General features: G+C 39.8%; 4 protein-coding genes across 8 annotated transcripts; 1 reads left to right on the forward strand and 3 right to left on the reverse strand.

Moving 5' to 3' along the window:
- Positions 1-98: 98 nt before the first annotated feature.
- LOC126799221 (nuclear transcription factor Y subunit A-4-like) lies at positions 99-3,750 on the reverse strand. 5 transcript variants are annotated; one of them, XM_050526412.1, is made up of 6 exons: positions 3,604-3,750; positions 1,962-2,247; positions 1,572-1,681; positions 1,431-1,499; positions 971-1,132; positions 99-737 (listed from the first exon to the last, which is right to left on the reverse strand). In XM_050526412.1, the coding sequence occupies exons 2-6, from the start codon at positions 2,170-2,172 to the stop codon at positions 357-359; spliced, it is 933 nt and encodes a 310-aa protein (XP_050382369.1). In that variant the 5' UTR covers positions 2,173-2,247; positions 3,604-3,750; the 3' UTR covers positions 99-356. The 5 variants fall into 5 exon arrangements, with proteins under 5 accessions (XP_050382369.1, XP_050382355.1, XP_050382340.1 ...); XM_050526398.1 differs by having other exon boundaries at positions 3,520-3,648; XM_050526383.1 differs by having other exon boundaries at positions 3,492-3,639.
- A 9,407-nt stretch (positions 3,751-13,157) lies between these two features.
- Positions 13,158-13,954, reverse strand: LOC126793901 (F-box protein At5g41720-like). The gene is given in 2 exon segments (XM_050520533.1): positions 13,158-13,691; positions 13,694-13,954. Coding segments are annotated over 2 exon segments (795 nt in total).
- Positions 13,955-14,597: 643 nt separating this feature from the next.
- On the forward strand, positions 14,598-15,674 carry LOC126793910 (uncharacterized). The gene has a single exon (XM_050520544.1). The coding sequence runs from the start codon at positions 14,598-14,600 to the stop codon at positions 15,672-15,674; it is 1,077 nt and encodes a 358-aa protein (XP_050376501.1).
- Positions 15,675-16,107: 433 nt separating this feature from the next.
- LOC126799173 (phospholipid:diacylglycerol acyltransferase 1) lies at positions 16,108-20,439 on the reverse strand. The gene is made up of 7 exons (XM_050526310.1): positions 19,876-20,439; positions 18,995-19,217; positions 18,611-18,894; positions 18,191-18,488; positions 17,588-17,847; positions 16,620-17,111; positions 16,108-16,513 (listed from the first exon to the last, which is right to left on the reverse strand). The coding sequence occupies exons 1-6, from the start codon at positions 20,307-20,309 to the stop codon at positions 16,628-16,630; spliced, it is 1,983 nt and encodes a 660-aa protein (XP_050382267.1). The 5' UTR covers positions 20,310-20,439; the 3' UTR covers positions 16,108-16,513; positions 16,620-16,627.
- Between the last annotated feature and the right edge of the window lie 310 nt (positions 20,440-20,749).

A 20,749-nucleotide genomic window follows, 5' to 3' on the forward strand; every position in this document is an offset into this window, starting at 1 on the left:
ACATTGACTAGTAGCTGGAAGAATATTTCACAACATAGATAAGTAGATACCACACTGGTTGATATCTTATCGCAAGAAATTGTCACAAGCAAAGCATCTGTGATGAGAACAGTACCAGAATCTGACTAGTAATAACCAAACTTGTTTTGATCAGATACACAGATCTATAATTAAAACAGAAATCCCATGTGCTGTAGTTTCAGGATTTCATGATAAAAAGACGCAATACTAAGACCCCCCTTACATTACAGGATCTATAACATGCCACTTCCACGAGAGAAATGTAGAATGTCAAAGTGACAAAGCCAAGGATGAATTGCCAAACCGGTGAGTAGGTCACAATTTGTGCACACCTCTCATCGGACAACAGACGTACAGTGCTGGTTTCCACCGCCCATATGCCTCCCACTGAATTGCATGGCTCCACTCATGTGGGGAGACATGCCACCTGAGAACCTGTGGTCTGGCAGCCGAAACATACCATTGGTACCGGAAACACTTGTTATGCCCGAGTGACTAGCAACAGAAGTGACTAGATCACTGCTTTCCGAGTGATAACTTTCTCTCTCTGGTGTATCCTCTCTCTGATGCAAGTTGATAGAACCTGAGCCATGTTCATTGGAGCTACAGTTTGTGTTCTGATCGTACTGTTGGAGCTCTTTTTTGCTGAGAAAACGTCCACCAGAACCTCTTACCCTGTTCAGTGCATGTTGATGCCGAGACTCATGAAGATATGGCTGCATTCATTCAAAAGAAGGAAAATGTTAAAGGTTTAAATCACAAAAGGAGAACAGATTCAGAAAACAGACATAAGTGGTGTAATGGATGAGGTCAATTGCCTGTTGCTTACACAATCAATCCTCACTTAGTGAAGCATCTATAACTAAATGTATACTTGCAGAGTTACAGTTACCAAATGCAGCGACTAGAGTTCACATCAATGAAGACCTTTTCGATATAACTTACATACCTTTCGAGCTTTTAGAAGTTTGTTCTGAGCCTCCAGCTTTGCACGTGATTGTCTCCTGCGGAGGATTCCATGGTATTGTTTCGCATTGACATATATGGGTCCGTCTTCTTGAAGATCGAGAGGCAATGGAACTCGCAGAGGTGCCATCCCAACCATAGGGGTCTGAAAACAGTTTATTTCCGATTTTTAGTACATACTAACTAGCAGAGATAATGAGAATTTCTTGAAACATTCAAAGGAAAACCATCCTCAGATCAATATGACAGGAAAGATGGTGGATCATCATTCGAACTTTAAAGTTACAACAGGATTGAAGCAAACTAATTTTAGTACAATGAAACACCTTTATTCATGTAGATACTTTAGGACAGGTAATTGCTTCTTAATTTAACTAAATGGCAGTGTCATAGTAGCTACAGATGAATAGCTTACAGAAACATGTGTACTTGGGAAAACTTACAATAGCCTGTGGTCCATACGCAGCTAAGAAGCCACCGTAGTAAGGATCAGCATAAGGATGGTACTGAGTCTGCAAAGAAGGAAAATGACAAATTAGCAACCATATAACAAGTTAAGTTCAGGCTATTACAGCTCAACTTACCACTACATTGCTGTAACCAACTTGAGAAGGATGTGCCATGAGATCTGTATTACTCAAGAAAGCAGGCTTCATTGTTCCTTCGACACCCTTGCCACGTGCATCATCCTCACCTGGGAGGATCATGAAAAACTTATTGAAGGACACTAAGAACTACAGAGCTCATGACAATAAGAAAGAGAGAGAATCAACTGGTAAACATACCACTATGGAGAAATGAAGATCTATCTATCTATTTTTAGAAACTGAATAAAGTTAGCATGACAATTTACTGTATGTTATATGCATTTAACAGCCTTCAGAAACTTCACTTCTTAGGATATATATATAAGTTGTTCTTTAACATAGTAACATATCCCTTCAGAAGTTGGATAGCCAGGAAGATATATATACCAGATTCAGATGAAAGGCATTGACCTTGAGCTTGACCAACTGACTGTGCCGTGCCTGATCCAGGGTCACCTTGTAGTTGAAGGCCTAAATGCTTTGCATCATGATGAAGTCGTGGTGGAAGTTCCATTTTGAAGCTCACATCCTTCGATAAAGGTGGTGAAACTTGTTGTTCATTTGGCTTCCACGACATGCAATTAGTATTAAGGGGCATTGACTGGATGGAACTGTGATTGAAAATCCTCTTTTCCAAGTTCTGGGTTGGTATTGCTAACTCTAACAATGTGTCCTGAATTTTCATGGAAAATGATAATGATCAGGAAAACACTGTTCTTGGCTCATTTGGAGGCTATCTACTCGAACTACTCGAACTAAAGACAAATGGGCATTCAAGGGCATACAATGCAACAATTAATCATGTTATGCATCACAGCACCTGACTGGATCTCATTTAAGAACTCGACATTAGGTTCTCTTTTTACACAATTATAACAATTGCATTTCGAAAAGAAGATCATTCAGACAATGAAATGAAACTTAAAAACAGTTTGATCAACACAATGTAGACTGGGTGAGTAAAATAATATTGAGCATCCAAAGTCTCAACAGATGGCAGCTCTTTCATCAATACTTATCATAACATGAGAGCTTAATGCACCCTTCATTCCAAAACAGTCACGTAACCACTGTAACTTAGCATGCCAGATTTAAAGCAAACAGCTTGGAAATCCTGGTTCGGAAAAACTAAATGAAATTTCACACTCTAAATGCATAAAGAGCACCATGAAGATGTCACAGAGTCTCTATTGACTGCATATATGTATGTATGTATTATCTCATTCTAAAAGGTTCATAGAACCTAACCCAAACACTCACCATCCTGTAAAATTTGTTAAAGTACAGGTAAAGAGAGATCTTTCCATTACATGCAACATCAGTAGGCCTAAATCAAATCAAAGATTTCATGGAAAACAGGATCAGATCAATGCAAGACTAACTAGCAACAAGTCAACGGGAGACTTGAGAATTGGAGACCAATCCCAGTTACATAACCAAAACAAAACGAAGCCTTCTTATTTCAGCTACAACAAACAAGTCACTCATCCCACTACTCACTCAATCCCACAAAGTATTATCTTCAACACCCAGAAACACAAGCAGAGCAACAGTTCAAAACAAGAACAACCAAAAGAAAAGCCCGAAACTCGCCAAAAGAAAATTAAAATGTGCTAGAAGGAACACCCTTCACCAAAAAACAAGGACAACGCAGCACACCCAAAACAGCAAAAAGGCCAGAAACCAACAACAGTTCACAACTTTACCAAAACCAAATCATCATAATCATCACAATCACCATGATCATGATCTCAAAAACCACATGCAACCACAAAACATGAAACAGAATCAAACCCACATAAAGCATGGACCTTCAAATCCACCATCCACAACCAAACCAGCAAAAGCCAACCAAATTTACACAAAAGCTGATAGAAGAAGAAGAATAAAAGAAGAAAAGAAAGAAAGAAGACCAACAGAAGCAGAGCAAGGAAAGTTGGGGAACCTTTGGGATTTGGCAAGACATGAATAAGCAAAGAATAAGACTACTACTGTTGTTGGGTAGATTATAGACATATCTGTCTCCTACCTTGAAACTCTCTCTCTCTCCTACTCTTCTGCTTCTTCTTCTTCTTCTTCTTCTTCTTCTTCTTCTTCTCTTTCTCTCTCTACAAGTCTTGTTTCTGAGTCTCTATTTGTCTTTGGGTTCCTTCTTCTCGGCTCTGTTCTGATTGACAACGCAACACTTGAAAAAAGAGAAGTCATAAATTTATAATTAAAAGCACACCACCACCCACCACCACCTCACTGACTCACTCACTCTCTTTCTCTCTCTACAAACTTTTTTTTTTTTCTTCTTATAGGTTTCCACATTTCGTCGCTTTCCTTTCTTTGGGTAGTGGCCCACGCGCACACGTGTACGCGCCTGCAACCGTTGGCTGCGTTTTTCTCTGTCTCAGCCGCCGTTCACTGTGTTTGTCTGCTTTTCCCACGCGCCGCCGTATGTGGCTCCGTCAAAGACTCAAAGGCTTTGAGCTTTTGGGTTACGGATGTCAGGTGGTGTTGGGAGGTGGTGCCGACGCTCTACTTTTTGCGATTGAGGATTCTAGGTAAAAAGATTCTAGTAGATTGGGATGCATCATCCGTTTCTTTTAATTATTGATTATTGATTTTCTTTTATTCACTTTCATAAGGTGTGAAATTTGATCGTGAGTTCCTGACTGATTGAGAAATGTCGATTGAAGAGGTCAAGAGAGCAACCTAAGGTCACGTTTGGTTCATGGAATGGCATGAAAAGGAAAACAATTCTTGAGATGTTCTATAAGTATGGAAAATTTCTCCTCCCAGCAATTTTCCCTTCTTATGTTTAGAAATGTGAGGGATAGTTTGAGAAAATAAACATCATTGTAATAATTTGCTTATAGTACCCTCAATTTTTTATTAATAAAAAAGAGAAATAAAAAGTTGAATAGGGACAGTGGTAAAAAAAGGCTGCTATCTCATCAATAACTGGGTGGGAAACTCTTTCCATATGTTGGGTGGGTGAAAGCTGTTCCCCCCTTATTTTCCAGATCCTTGGGAACCATTTTCTCTTCCAACTTCTTTCCAATTGCTTCCAAACACTAGAAAGGAGCCATTTTCTTTTCCAAAGCTGTGATTCCTTGAACTAAACGTGGCCTAAGAGTCTAAGATGTAACCGATGATGGCTTGATGAGGGTGAAATGGTATCACTGGTGGATAATCATGTAAATTCTGATACGACTCGATAACACGACTCGAAACTTGTACAAAATAAAATAGTTTGACCAATTTAAGAAAGTGGTATCATTTGTAATACAATTTTAATAAGTCTTTACTCATTTTAAACTAAAATATAGGTAATAAGATAAATTATTTTGCTATTTTATTTAAATCTTTATTTTAATTGCTTATTTTATATAAAATTGATCGATATATATATATATTAAATGGGTTGGATATGGGTAACTCTTTTGATAAGTATGTTGAGTTTGAGTTTAAGTTTTTTTACACGATTATTAAATGGGTTGAGTTTGAGTTTATATTTTATGACACACAAAACACTTTGACCCGACACGAACTCAATCTGATACGACCCATTGACATCCCTACTAGTATACGGTTTCACTTGATTAAACAGAATAAATGAAAAATTAGATTCCATCAAATGAGTTGCAATGTATGCTTGAAGTATTTCATCGAGATCTTAAACGTCTTTTAAGGTATCTTCAAACTGGCAGGAGCAAAAGCTATTGTTTTCTAACATGATTTTAAATATACAAAATTACCCTACTAGTATATGAAACACTGTTAAGAGTAAGAGGATGAAATTAGCACACGATATTGTGTATTACAAGTCGTGCATGCTTTCTATTCTCATGTACTTGTACATTTAAAGATAGAAGAGAACGATATAGTTTGTATAATTTCACTTCTTTCATTAATTCAAGAACATTACAATGTACTGATATCAACCCGATTATACATATCATCGGCAATTTTTTATTCGTATCATACAATTATGTTTGAGATTGAAAAGATCGAGTTTAGTAATACATAGCTAAATAGTCAATTGAATCAAAATTAAATACTTTTGAGATACAAAATTTAAATAAAACATAACAAAGTACAAGTAATTACAACTACGATAGCAATAAGAAGGAAGCCGAAATATTTTCAATTTTAAAAAATGGTCTCTCTCGCTCTCGCGAAAACCCTAGGAATGCCTCTGTGTTTCGGCGACGGATCTCAAAAATATGTGTCATCTGACACTACACCTTATCAGTTTCAATTGCGCTATGCAATATGGTTCAAGAAGGACATGGTGCTTCTTCTTCTCCCCAGGTTTTTGGATGGGTAGATCGCTGGTCTCAGCGAAGCTTTTTGGTTGTGGCCTTTGCAGGGACGATGGCTCATGGTGGTGGCAGGGAGTCTTTTTCCTCCTCCATTGGTGATGTTGGTGGTCTTCCGTTTAAGAGGTGTTATATAAGTAGCACGGCAACGGACACGAGTGCCCGTATTGGACACGAGTGTCCGTATTGGACACTATTTGATACGTAGACACGATATATAGAATTTTTTTGGACACGGACACGTGGTGGACACGTTAATTAAGTATTATTTTTAATATATATATATATATTTATTTAATAATTAATTTATAAATATGAAAGTATTTAGATGTATATATATGTCAAAATGTGCATTAAAATGAAGAAAACATAACTTGTTGGAATGGCTAAGGACTTGATCAGTATCTTAGATAATTAAGGTTCGAATCCCACCACAACCATTCTTATTTTTATCACGAGTTTCTCTCTTTATATATATTAAAGTGTGCATAAATATAACAAAAACTGAATCTGTTAGAATGGTTGAGAAGTTGTTGGGTGTCTTGGATGACCAAGGTTCGAATCTCATCATAAGCACTTTCATTTTTATCATGAGTTGGTGCGTGTCCGCGTGTCTAATGTGGATACTCGTGTGTCCAATTTAGATACTCGAGTGTCAATTACGTATTGCAACGTGTTCGAGCCGTGTCCAAAGTCAGTTCGCGTCCGAGCGTGTCCGTGTCGAATATGCGACACGCGACCCAAATGGCGTGTCCGTGCTTCATAGGGTGTTATGATGGCGGCGAGAGGAGACAACAAGAGGGCGACATATTCATATATGAAGTCATGGTGTATGGTCATCTTGCCGGCGATGATTTCAATTTAGACTCAGATCTTCTTGATTTAAGTGTTCGGCATGAATTTGGTGGTATGGATATGCTATCACCTGATTGTTGGGCCGGGTTTCAAGGAGCCCTCTCTGCAATTGGAGGGATTGCCGGTATAGGATGGGTGGCTGACGGAGATGGATAGTGGCCGGCAGCTATGTCCGATCTAGATCTCGCTTACACTTTGACACACGTAGGACTTAACATGTTTGGGCTTTGGGCCTTGGTCAATCTTTGGGCCTATACTTGCTATGTGGTGTGGTTTGACAAAACCTGGGGAGTGTTTCCTCTACCGGCTAGTGAGGAAAAGTCTGGGCTTGGAGTTGTGGTTCAGAAGGAGTTTCAAATGGTGACTGAGAAGGGGTAACTAACGGTGGTTCCTCTAGTGGGTGGTCTGGCAGAGTAGGTGAGAGCTTCATCTGTCATCTCTGCATAATTTTAATCGCGGCGCAGTCTTACAATGGTGTGGTTGTGAAATATTTATAATGTCTTCTACATTATTTATATTATGTTAGTTTTGTGCTTCATAACTATGAAAAGATAGATGAATCTTGACTTTGTTAGCTAGTTTTACTTAGGAAGTGCTAGTTGTTAACTAATTTTCTTATGGATAGCTAGTTTATTTAGTCATAAGAGATAACTCTTATTGCATTCAGGTGTGTTATCTTAGTTCTGCTTGCTGAAATACAATTTTGTTGGCCTTTTATTAAAAAAAAAAACAACTACGATAGCAATAAGTTTGCTCATCGATCGTTAAGAGAAAGCACTGAAAGACGTGAAAGTTTCTAAACCTTAACTTCATCTTACTTGAGTGAATTGAGTCGATGCCTCCATAGCTTAATCAATATCTGAATATGAACTCTCCGGGCATGTTCTTAATTTTACCCCGACAACCATTGCAATCGCTCCGATTTTAATGAAAGATTTCAAACAAATCAATATCCAACCTCCGCATTATTTTTAACTCCAACTAACCATCGTATTCCCTAACTCCCTAAGCCGCTTTTATAGTAGAGATGTTATGCCACATAAACATTGTTTCAATATTTGGATGAAATCCGAAAATAGAAACACGACCTGCATGGCATGCATACCATCTGTACGAGACAATTTCCCGACCATCCTGAGGCGATACCTAGTTCTAGGAGACCACTTTTTTCTAACCGAATGAAACCATCGTATTATCACCCAAGACTTCGATCAATGGTCCCTTCAAGTTCGTAGGCTGCGAATCCGACTGGAACATGAAGATATCATCTGCTCGAAAAATATCCCCTAGATCTGCTATCTTGGAGCTAGAAGCCTAGAATCCCCAAACTTATATAGTATTATCTTGGAAAGTCCTCTCATGAGTGCAACATCGGTATTGCAAAGAGTTGCAAAAGAAGCGAAAGGATCGACTCCCTTGATTCTGAAGAAAAACTTAGCACAGATGGAGCAATATTTTCCCTTGGTTGTATTGATATGTATTTGAACTTACAAGTGGGAGTATATATGAAAAACCGGTATAACACAGTGGATAAAACTGAAGCCATGCTGCAGCATGGAATGCAGCAAGCAACCTAATCACAGATCCATAAATCTAGCAATAGAAGATTACACACACAATCTCATTTGTCACCAAATCACCTCAATAGATTTAGTACCATACTTATCACCATGCTTCAATACTCCCCCTCAAGCTGGATCTAGGAGATTAAGAGATCCGAGCTTGCCAAGAATCAGTTGAAACTGAGCAGAAGGAAGAGATTTGGTGAAAATATCAGCAAGCTGGTCTGCACTGCGAGTATATTTGGTTACAATGATTTGTGCTTGCACTTGGTTTCTCACATAATGGCAATCGACCTCAATGTGTTTAGTACGCTCATGAAACACAGGATTAGAGACAATATGCATAGCAGCTTGATTGTCACAGTGTAGAGAAATAGGTACCTGACTATGAAATCCTAGGTCAGCTAGGAGACCTTTAAGCCAAATTAATTCGCAGGCTGCAGATGCCATAGCCCTGTACTCGGCCTCTGCACTGGATCTTGCCACAACATTCTGCTTCTTGCTTCTCCATGTCACCAAATTTCCACCAACCAAAGTACAAAAACCAGTCATACTTTTTCGATCAAGAGAGTTCCCTGCCCAATCCGCATCAGTAAATCCAACAATATCAGTGTGACCATTGCTGCGAAAAACAAGACCTCTACCAATTGAACCCTTTAAGTACCTCAAAATTCGCTTGACAATACTCAAATGGAATGAGGTAGGCGCATGCATAAACTGGCTAACAATACTGACTGCATATGATATGTCAGGTCTAGTAATTGTTAGATAAATCAGTTTACCTACCAGTCTTTGATAAGAAGTTGGATTTGAGAGAAGTTCACCACCAGTATCAATATGAATTTTGCTGCCAAGTGGAGTGCGTGCAGGCTTGCAATCAAGAACTCCAGTCTCTGCAAGAAGATCTAGGATGTATTTTCTTTGACTGAGAAATAAACCATTGTGTGAAGTAGCAATTTCGATCCCAAGAAAATATTTTAGTTGTCCGAGATCCTTCATTGCAAATCTAGCCTGAAGAGAGTTTTTGAGTGCCATAATCTCATCAGCATGATCACCAGTAATAATCAGATCATCCACATAGATTAAAACTGCAAGTTTTCCATGATCACCATTTCTCACAAATAGTGATGAATCAGCATTGCTCCTGCAAAAACCAACTTCTTCAAGAACTGAGCTTAGCTTGGCATACCAGGCTCTAGGAGATTGTTTCAGACCATAAATGGCCTTGTGCAGTCTGCAAACAAGATCACTACCTGCAGCTTGAGGATGACCTGGTGGAAGTTTCATATACACTTCTTCCTGTAAATCACCATGCAGAAAGGCATTCTTTACATCCATCTGATGTAAAGACCAATTTTGATTCACTGCAACAGAAAGCAACACCCTTACAGTGTTCATCTTTGCAACTGGAGCAAAAGTTTCTTTGTAATCAACTCCATAAGTCTGTGTGAAACCTCTGGCTACAAGTCTAGCCTTGTGTCTCTCAAGAATACCATCAGCATGAAGTTTGTTTTTGAATATCCATCGACTTCCAACAGCCTTTTTTCCTTTAGGTAACTTGACAATGCTCCAAGTTTTGTTATCCTCGAGAGCACGCAGCTCAGCTTCCATGGCTTGCCTCCAATTTTCATACAGATTTGCATCTTCAAAAGTCTGAGGCTCATGCAGACCATCCATAGTGCTAAGATATGTTTTATAACCCGAAGACAACTTTTCATAGCTTACAAAATCTTGAATTGGATACCTGGATGTGTAAGCAACATAGTCTTTGTGTCTTACAGGAGGATGCCTAACTCGAGCAGGATTCCTTCTTGGTTGAACTGGATGTGTAGGCTGAGCAGGTTCATCATGACTAATAATTACTTCCTGACTCAATTGCACTTCTGGTTCAGCATGTGTAGGATCAGCAGTATTAGAAATAGTTTCAACAAGTTCATGATCACTGGAATATGTGCCTCTTGATGCAGGTTCTGCATAATCCACATTTTCAGTGCTTATAGATGGCTGAGGAAATAAATCATCATAAAACTCCCCCTGTCCATTAGCACCAAGCTTTTCACAGAAATAATTTGACGACTCATCAAACTTAACATCTCTGGAAACAATCATTTTCTTGGTAGTAGGGTTGTAGCAGCAATACCCTTTTTGAGTGCTAGAATATCCCAGAAATAAACATTTTACAGCTCTAGGATCAAGCTTGTCTCTCTGGTTGGACTGAATGTGGACATAGCACACACAGCCAAAAATTTTCAAATGTGACAGGTCAATTTTTCTGCCTTTCAGAACTTCCAAGGGTGATTTAGAATTCAAAACTCTACTTGGAAGTCGATTTATGAGATATGCAGCTGTTAGAACAGCTTGGGACCAATATTTTTTTGGAACATTGGCATGAAACATCAAGGCTCTGGTTTTTTCTAGCAGATCTCTATTCTTTCTCTCAGCAATTCCATTTTGCTGAGGTGTGCCGACACAACTTGTCTAATGAACTATACCATTTAAGTTCAGAAAATGAGACATTTTATTGGACATGTATTCTGAGCCATTATCAGATCTGAGAATTTTAATTTTTGATGAGAACTGAGTGTGAACAAACTCATTGAAATTCTTAAAAACATTAAAAACTTCACTCTTGTGTTTCAAAAGATAAACCCATGTAATCCTTGTAAAATCATCAACAAAGGTTACAAAATACTTAAATCCATCAAATGAGGCTAAGACAGGTCCCCAAATATCAGAGTGGATGATTTCAAACGGATTACAAGCCCTGGAGACAGACAAATTGAAAGGTAATCTAGAAAACTTAGACAGATGGCAGACTTCACAATGCTTGATTTCTTGATTGGAGTTGGGAAACAAAATAGACAACACTTTTTCAGAAGGATGGGCTAGACGCTGATGCCAAAGGAGGTGGTCTGCAGCACTGCATGAACTAGCTTGAAAGGCAAAAAACTTCTTTGACACATAATACAGCCCATTTAGATAAAACCCTTCACCAATCTTCTTCTTGGTGATGATATCCTGAAAGACAACATTGTAGGGAGAAAAAGTGACTAAGCAGTGCAGGGTTCTTATGATTTTTCCCACAGACATCAATTTAAATGGAAATGATGGGACATAGAGGGCATCTGAACTGATATGATTAGAGAAAAAATGAATTTTACCCTTCCCCAAAACTGCTGCACCTTTACCATTAGCTACAGACACATGAGAAGACAGTTTCTCAAAATCATGTAAATTTTGATAATTATTTGTCATGTGATCTGTGGCTCCAGAATCTATTACCCAATAATCATGCTCATTACTCACATTAAGTGCAGTTTGAAAAGCTTTCAGAATACCTGAGATATCACACTCCTTCATATGATTAGATTCGGCCAAAAAACCAGCAAATTTTCCAATGAGAGCTGTGTGAGATCCATTTCCAGAAGTTGAAGCTGTAGCAGACTGCTTTTGTTGCAAGTAACTAGCAAACTCATTTATCAGGGCTGTAGGATTGGTGGTGAAGTCAAATGGGCAGTCAGATGGAGGAGATGAAATTTCAGTAACAGCAAGATTTGCTTTCTGAGAACTATTCCATCCTTTCTGATTTTTCCTGCTTTCTCTTTCCTTTATGAACTTGACCTTTAGTTCTGGATGCAAGACCCAGCAAGTGTCTCTAACATGATTAGTGGCATTACAGTGTGTACATTTTAAATTTCCACGCTTACCCTTGTAAGACCTCATCTCAGAAGTTTCATGAATAGCTGCATAAGCTCTCGAGTGTGCAGTATTGGAGTAGACATCTGAACTCATCACCTTCTTTCGAAGTTCTTCTCTTTGCACAGTAGCACACACATTTTTGAATGAAGGTAAGTCAGCATTCATGAGAATGTGACTTCTCAGATCTTCAAAGTCTGAACTGAGATTGGCCAAGAGTTGAAAAATTTTGTCCTCTTCAGCCCTTTTAGCCAAAGTGACAAAATCTGTGGTATGTGGACGATATAGTTCCAGTTCATTCCACATAGCAGTGAGGCTGCCAAGGTACTGCACAAAAGGAACATCTTCTTGCTGCAAGTTGGAAATGTCCTTCTTGAGTTGAAAAACTCTTACTGAATTGTTTTGATGACCATACAACTCCTTGACATTGTCCCAGATATCCTTGGCCGATCCAGAGTAATTGAAAATCTGAGCCAGTCTTGGCTCCATAGAGTTCAGCAACCATGACTGCACCTGTTGGTCCTTGCTCACCCATGCATCATAACCATTTGTACCAACTTCTGGCATTGGTATATTACCATTAACAAAGCCAAGCCTAGATCTGCCACCAATAGCTAAAGTGACAGCCCTAGACCAATTAAGATAGTTATGCTCAGAAAGAAGAGTTGAGCATAACCTAAGATTGTGATTTGAATCTGCATCTGAAACACTAACCATATTAGAGTTAGTGTTTCCAGCGGATGAAAAAGGATTCTCATCAACAAAAGAGCTACTTCCAGACATTTTACAAACTGGGAGAAAGAAAATGAACAATCACACAAGAGAGCAAGATCGGAGGAAAGATAAGCAGAAGCAGGACACTAAAGTTCCTGCTCTGATACCATGAAGAAAAACTTAGCACAGATGGAGCAATATTTTCCCTTGGTTGTATTGATATGTATTTGAACTTACAAGTGGGAGTATATATGAAAAACCGGTATAACACAGTGGATAAAACTGAAGCCATACTGCAGCATGGAATGCAGCAAGCAACCTAATCACAGATCCATAAATCTAGCAATAGAAGATTACACACACAATCTCATTTGTCACCAAATCACCTCAATAGATTTAGTACCATACTTATCACCATGCTTCAATAGATTCGTATTACCTGTCTTTTACTCCATACTTTGTTCTTGTACGTAGTCTTGCATGGCCCATAGCTCCATTAAGTCTTCTCCTTCACAAATCCATGCAAGGCGGCCTTGGTACTCCACCACCTGATTCTTATTGCGATTTTCGACCGCGGAGCACGGTGGTGCAAATATTTCCCAACTCTCTTTATCTACATCAAAAGCAAAGACTCCGACTGATCGGTGATTGGACAAAAGCCATTGGACTGCACCGCATGCTGATACTGCTGGTTTACAGCACAAGAATGCGTCACTTGGTAAAGCTACGTTGTCCAACTGTTTCCACGCTCGAGCCATGGAATCATATGTCTCACACCTAAGGTTTTGCTTGTACTTGTATACTTGAGACTTAGGTTCTGAGAACCGCACGATCTTGTACCTTAATGGGTTTGATCTCAACACCGTTAAGGCAATTTTTACCGTCCTATACCTTGTTTTCGGATTGCGAATCTGCTCCCACTCCTTAGTGGTTGGTTTGCAGATGTAGTACTGTGGAACACGTTTACGGGTGGTCACACAAACAAGAGTATACCTTGATGAGCAGCTTCAATCTTAACCGGCTCGGGCAGGAAACTCAAGGAGAGCTGGTTGGAATCGGAGATGTTGTTATACACGGTTTGAACAAAAGTGGACACTTGTTTTGTTCTGATGGAGGTTTGAATGAAAACCCCGTGTGATGTTTTGGTTCTCTGAGAGAGTTGATTGATGAACCATGAATCATATGTCAGGTGGTTCCATTGTTTCGATACGAGCCTACAACGGCCAATAGTATATCGAAGCATGCTCGGGTTAGAATCTCAAAAGAGATATCCGAAGGAAGGGTTGGTGATGATGAAGCCATGGGAAGAAAGCAAGAAAATTAATGTAAGAGTACGTACGTGACCGGAAGAGACTACTTTAATTTATAACCGCTTACAGCTTGACTCATCTTTGATATCCTTACTTGGAAGATTGTCAAGACTTGGTTTCCAAGTCTCTCTTGGAATGGATCTGTTTCCAATAATGTCTACTTTTTGAAAAGCCAATTCAAACCAGTGACAGCTTTCTTTCTCAATTGATATGACTACTGGCATAGTAAGGTCTAAAATCTACTTAAAGCTAGGCTTGTTCTTCAAGTTTGTCAATCATCATCGTAAAACGTACTTTAACAAACTTGAAAATCAAGTCTCTTCTTGGGTTTGGGTAAAATTTGCAGTTGAAAAACCAAATATTTGCAGTTTAAAGGATTTCTAAATTCATGTGGAAACAGTTCCTAAACCAATAAGGAAACAGCTACTAAACCCACAAGAATTCTTATTTCTTGCAGCAGAAGGTTTTCTTTCTAATCTGTGTTGGCATCAGTCAAAACGGGATCCCGCATTCTAGGAACAGTATTAACCTGATCGAAACTGTCAAAGGTGCACCACATAGAGACTACTGAACAATATGGCTTTAGAACCAGAATTGCCATCTGATGCACTCGTTGAGATTCTAACGAGATCATCCTTAGAAACTGTAGGGCGTTGCAGATCGCTTTCAAAGGAGTGGAATCATGTCTCATACGAATCAAGCTTCCATCAACTGCTGTGCGAAAGAACGAACACAATTTCTGGATTTTTCATTCAGCACCTAGTCAACTGCCAATACTCGTCGGCGTTTGTGTCGCCGGATACTAATTCCGACCCCACTTCCAAACTGTCATTGGATTTTTTAAAAGTTCCTGTCCAGATTGAAGCTGCGAATCAATGCATACTAGTGTGTGTCAACCAGAACAACAGGTACTTGGTTTGTAAGCCTGCTACGAAACAATGGGAAAGGATACCGAATCCGAAAACCAAGTACCAAACTGCAAGCACTGCCCTGATCGTGTTGAAGTCCAATCCTTTGAAATACAAGATTATTCGATTCTCAAACGCCAAGGTACTTCTCAACAAGCACAACTCTCACTGGTGGCGCCATCTTAGGTGCGAGATTTTTTATTCAACTAGAGGAGCATGGAAGCGGTCAAAGGATTTGATTCTACCTGATCCTAGTGTGTTCTGCGCCAATAAAGAAAATACTGTTGTAGCAGCAAACGGTGGTCTGCATTGGCTTCTGTCAAGTAATCAAGTATTTGCTTTCTATGAAGATTCAGAGAACTGGGAAGTTTTCTCATTGCCACTTTCTGCTATCGATAATGCAAGTTACAACAAGCTGCTACTTGTGGAGCACCAAGGTCGGCTTGCGTTGATTCGAGGTAGAGATGATTTCCTGGACATGTGGGTGATGGAAAATTATGCCAGAAAGTTATGGAGCGAGAAGCAGACATGGAACATGGACAAACTCAGTGCAGAAGAAATTTATGTTTCTCCATTGGCTTTCCATAATGGTGATGCTGCACTTATGGAAGGTTTCAACAAAGTTATCTTTCATAATTTTCAGGAGAGAAAATCTCATCAAATAAGATTAGACCATCCCCCATATCGTATTTTCAAGTTCCAGTCGGACATGGAGGAGGTTAATCTGAACTCCGGAGGAACCTGATCGTGTTCTGAAACATCAGCTCGGAGTGAAGGACCATCCTGAAGAAACTCGAGGTTCTACAAAGTTCCTACTTCAATTCAGGGGTTTCATTCCCTATTTGCTTCTCTTGGCCCCTGTGGTTGGTGTCTTATTCATCAAGTGCTGTTCTGATGCATAATATTTATGATTACATGAAAACCAGTATAAAACGTCTGTCACTCTGTGTTCGGAACTGAATAGTTTAGTTTAGTTTAGTCATTGTACGTTGTAAACTGGAAATAAACCTTTCACTTCGTTGCCAGCTTTGAATCTGCAGATTGCTAGAGTTTGTAACGAGCACAGGGAAAAGTGACAGAACTGGAACTCTTTCAAAATTTTCGTTTAGATTAATGCATATATTTCTGTTTTTCTCAGACATCCAGATATGTAATTTTCTTTGGAAGTAGTTTCTTGCAAGATTGGCTAGTCCTCTATAAAATCCTCAATACACTTCTTACAGCATATAATATCTGCCATCCAGTAACAAGAAGTTGCAAACCAAGTACAGATATAAGAGGTATATACGTTGATTGATCGGATAATTTATTGACATATACGGTCCAATAAATTAATTGAATATCTAAAATCCTATGGAGCTATATTAACTGTATAAGTCAGCCGCACCTCAATTGCCATGAGCCTGGCATACCGTGGGATCTGATTCTTCAAGCCATTTGCGATCTCCCCATTACTTATGTGTCCATTTTAGCAATAAGCTACCCATCTTTTAGGTTTCAAAGCAATTACAGGAACTGGTACGAGAATTTCATCTCCAAATCAGCTTGCAAAATTCATCAGGTGTTTCTTCGAACCCAGGATTACTGAAACACAGAATACTATACAGCTTCAGAAAAGCAAAGAGAGAAGCCTGAAACAAATTATTTCAGACCATCTAAAGTGGTTGTATTGTATTTTTCAGAAACTCACCATGTAACTCAGAGATCTATGTTGATCCTATCAGACCACTTGAAAATATCAGAGTGCACTTTATCTCCGCCCAATTCATCTCCTGTAGCGCCTGCTGCCACTCTAATGACATCCTCAATTAATGCAAAGTTTCCCATTATATCAACATGAGCACCACTCTGGGTACCACGGCCCTCTAGAAGATTAGCTGGAGGGGCATGATCATACTCCCTTAAGTAAGTATGAATGCCAGAAGGGTTGAACCGGGTCTTTCCTCTCCAGGCTTTAGCACACATGAAACCTGCACTCAAGACGGGGACAGTTTCATCCCCATCAGAAGAGTACACTCCACCTTTTAAACAAGGGTTGTCAGTACCACCCTCTGCTGAGGTATCTATTTGAAAGGGAATGTAACATTCAGCAGTTGGAGTCAACTTATACACATATGCTCTTTCGGTAGGGATTCCAACTCCATACAGAGAATAGATCTCCATATCAGGAGCATTTGGTAATCTGCACGAGCAGTCAGAAGTTAAAACAGCAGAAACAAACAGGGAATGTTCTTTAAAAGTGCATTCTTGTGAATCACAATCCCGGAAAGAACTATTTATTAAGTAATACAAGAATGAACTAGAGCTGAACCAAGAGGCAAACATCACATCATCACTGTTTTATTCAACTCAGGTGTATAAGCTATTAGAAAACTTGTTAGACGACCAGAAAAAGAAAAAGACACGATGCATGGCTTCAATACAACCCTTTTCCAGCTATGGTAAAGCCCTAAGCATAGGAAAACTGTGGCATTTATTATTTGCTGATTTTACATCTGAGCATGTAAAGGTAGAAAAGAGCATGCTGAAACAATGAAGAACCGTATCACTAGTTGCAATCAATTAATAGTCATCAAAAGAAGAAAGAACATATTAATCTCGGATCATGATTCACTAAGGCGTAAACTGTTAAAACAGCACATAAAAGAACTGAGTTACCTTGTTTCTAGGGGGTTCGACCAATATCTGTAATGTTCATACTTGGGGTCATCCAAATTGTCTGCAATTCCATATGAAAAATGAGCATCCCCCCGTGCCATCAATTTGGGCGCAACAAAATGAAGCAGATCCAATATTGCTCCAGCAGTGTATATTTTATAATCTGAAACGGCTTTGACACCGCCAACACCCATATCATGGTACTCTGTCCATACATCACAATGGGTAGCATTCGCAAGTAAATTACCCTTTACAGCATCCTGCCAAGTAATCCAAATTAAAATATTAGTTAAAGCATATGTACTAAATATCTCATAACAGCATGCATCATGGGGTTTTTCACATGATTCCATCTTGGCAGATGAAAGCAAATTTGGCAAAATTATAATTTGGATTAATTTAATGTCTTTAAGATTTGATAAAAACCTCATGCTTGAGTCCATATTTAGTACAAGTTACTGGTCATCACCTCACATGGCAAGATTAGTTTGAGCAATAAACAGACAAAGGACACCCTTCATTTACAATCTAAGAAAATACGACGAGATATAACAGAATAAGGGACTACGGAAAAAAACAGTGAATGAGAGAGGAGAGAAATACCCTAAAATCAATCCTCTCAACCTTGGAGGAATGTGTCTCCGCCACGTCTTTCCCAAATGATATAATCCTGCCATAATTTACTCTATATGGGTATTCATTCTTGGTATCATTATTCTTCATCTTCTTTACATTGCAATTACATTTTTCTTCAGGTGACCAGTCAAGACCACCCCAAATTGTGTCCCCGCCTTTTGGTATCATAGACATAGTTGAATCCCATGTCCGGGTCATCCGCATCATATGTTGTAACGTTTGGAGACCAAAAACATCCTTATCCAAAACACCTGGTGCAAAAGCCCTGTAACAAGGATGCAGAGGAGTTCAATGAGAGGCAAAACAGGATACAAAAATCATACACGTCTAGCAAACTAGCCCAAAGAAGAATGGAAAATCGGAAATTTGAAAAAAAGAAAAAAAAACCTGGCAACAGCAATGTCTTTGGCCTCAATAGAGAAAAGTCCTGCAACAGCTTTTGGCACCCCTAAAAAGGGTCCACCAATGTTCATTACAGCTTTAATATGCTTAGCACACCAATCTGATCCACCCCCACCTCCCATTGGTGCTGGTGCCTCAACCCATTTCATAAAATGAATAAAGTACAGAACACCCATTGAGTGTGGGAGAACAACCACCTTGTTACCACCATTTGTAGCTACCATAAGTTCTATGGTACTTTTTATTCTGCTTAAAGTTTGGTCCCTAACCTGGTGAAGGCAATCAAGTTGACATACAGTAAGTCAATTGTCACAGTAAAGTACACACTGCTACTACGAAGGCATGAAAAAGATGTTTACATAACAATACCTCTGTGTTCTGAAACGATAATCTCCAATCGTATGAAGCCATATACATGGTTTTCTCCTCATATCCAATGCGAGCCAAATTAGCAATCAAAACTGCCCACACAAAGTAACCGGGCGCAAAGTAATCAGCTGCCACAAGACCAGATACTGGCCTAACCCTTATACCTTCAGGGTCCAGTCCAGTTTCATTGTCCAGAGACATATGTTCGACCCAGCATAATAGTCTGTCAGAAACGAATGGGAACACAGGGTAACACTTTGTTAGAGTCAAATCCAAGACCATTCAAGAACTTCAAGCATATGTCAAAATTTGGAAAATCAAACTACCCTACTATTCATTAGCAGCCAGGGCATGAAAATGATGAAATAACTGATCAAACTAACACATATGATAAGAACCAACAGCAACTAAACTCTACAGTTCATACCTCCCTATAACTATCCACTTTTTTTTTGGGTACAAAAAAATGGTGGACGGGTGGGTCTAGCACTCCAGATCCAGAGAGCAGATACGGTACATGCCCTCCTCAGGAGTGTTTTTCACATGCGAATGATCGAACTAGTGAGCTCCTATCACCAGGAGTATCACATAAGCATTCGCCCAACATGCAGATACAGCCTGCATTACCACTACACCAAACCCCCATGGGTTCCTATAACTATCCACTTTACTTACTAAGAACAAGAGCAGAGAATCAGTAACAGTACCCTATCGAGGTATTTGGGAAATTGATCAAACTAACAATCGGAAAGTTACTAAATTTTCACTTATACACTCATTTGGTTTAACTGGCTAGCCAGCATCTTAGTTCCTATACTCAAGACAAAAGAAAAAAAAGAAAAGTTGAATGCTTTAACTATTGGAACCAAGAAAGCACCAACCTTTTATAGAGCTCCCCAAACGTGCCGCCCCACAGTCTCTTCCTAAACAACCCATCGGCGCAGTTGTGCCCTTCCCACAACTCCAGCCCGCCGGTGACAATTCCGGGCACAAACACCACCGGGTGCTTGGCCCTCAGTCCCTCCTTCCTCAATTTCACCCCCGGCGGGTCCGACACCGGCCCCGTTATCGCCTCCGTCACGTACTGCGGGAACGACGCCGGCATTGCGTTGAGCAAGAAGAGCATGAACCACCAGATCGAGCATATCACTCCGATCAGCCAGCAGCAGTTGGCCACGCACGACCACCCGTTCGGACCCCTCTTCTTCCTACTAGCACGACGCGTCGTTTTCTCTTGATGCTCCTTCTCCGTCTCGCTGTCGTCATCCGGCTCCGTTTTCTCCGCCTTCCCCTTTCTCCTCCTCAGAAACGACATCGTTTTTCAACCCACAAACCCGCAGTCTTTAATTGAAGCTCCAGTTGGGGGTTGCGGTGATCAGAAGCACGTGAGGGGCTTTTGCCGGAATCTGAGTGGCTGTTTCAGCAGAGTTTTCTAGTTGTTTCCTACTGTCTTGGTTTTGTTTTGGGCTGGCTCTCCTTCGTTTGTGGTTAGGCTTTTTCGGTCCATCTGGAGGGAAAGAGAGGTTGTTTCCAGAGAGAGTGGGGCCCCATAACGAATTGTTAGGACACGTGGCGATGATCTGGGATGGGATCAGACGGTGGAGGGGTTTAGGGAGAGTCATGAACCTTGAATGGTTAGTGAGAACAAACCCGTAACAGAAGAAACAACAAATATTATTTAGGTGACAACAGTCCAAATGAATCTGTGTTTTTAATTTTTACCCAAGATCCAAAGTCTTTTTTTTTATGGAATTG

Source organism: Argentina anserina, chromosome 1 (genome assembly GCF_933775445.1).
Source record: "Argentina anserina chromosome 1, drPotAnse1.1, whole genome shotgun sequence".
NCBI classification, from domain to species: domain Eukaryota; kingdom Viridiplantae; phylum Streptophyta; class Magnoliopsida; order Rosales; family Rosaceae; genus Argentina; species Argentina anserina.

Excerpts from the sequence above, each read along its gene's own strand:
- LOC126799173 (XM_050526310.1), bottom strand. The coding sequence starts at position 20,309 with ATGTCGTTTCTGAGGAGGAGAAAGGGGAAGGCGGAGAAAACGGAGCCG. Across the intron at positions 19,218-19,875 it reads TTTGGGGAGCTCTATAAAAG|ACTATTATGCTGGGTCGAAC; the intron begins GTTGGTGCTTTC and ends CGTTTCTGACAG. Across the intron at positions 18,895-18,994 it reads TATCGTTTCAGAACACAGAG|GTTAGGGACCAAACTTTAAG; the intron begins GTATTGTTATGT and ends TGCCTTCACCAG.
- LOC126799221 (XM_050526383.1), bottom strand. The coding sequence starts at position 3,590 with ATGTCTATAATCTACCCAACAACAGTAGTAGTCTTATTCTTTGCTTAT. Across the intron at positions 2,248-3,491 it reads ACTTTCCTTGCTCTGCTTCT|GACACATTGTTAGAGTTAGC; the intron begins GTTGGTCTTCTT and ends ATGAAAATTCAG. Across the intron at positions 1,133-1,430 it reads CGTATGGACCACAGGCTATT|ACCCCTATGGTTGGGATGGC; the intron begins GTAAGTTTTCCC and ends AACTGTTTTCAG.
- LOC126793910 (XM_050520544.1), top strand. The coding sequence starts at position 14,598 with ATGGCTTTAGAACCAGAATTGCCATCTGATGCACTCGTTGAGATTCTA.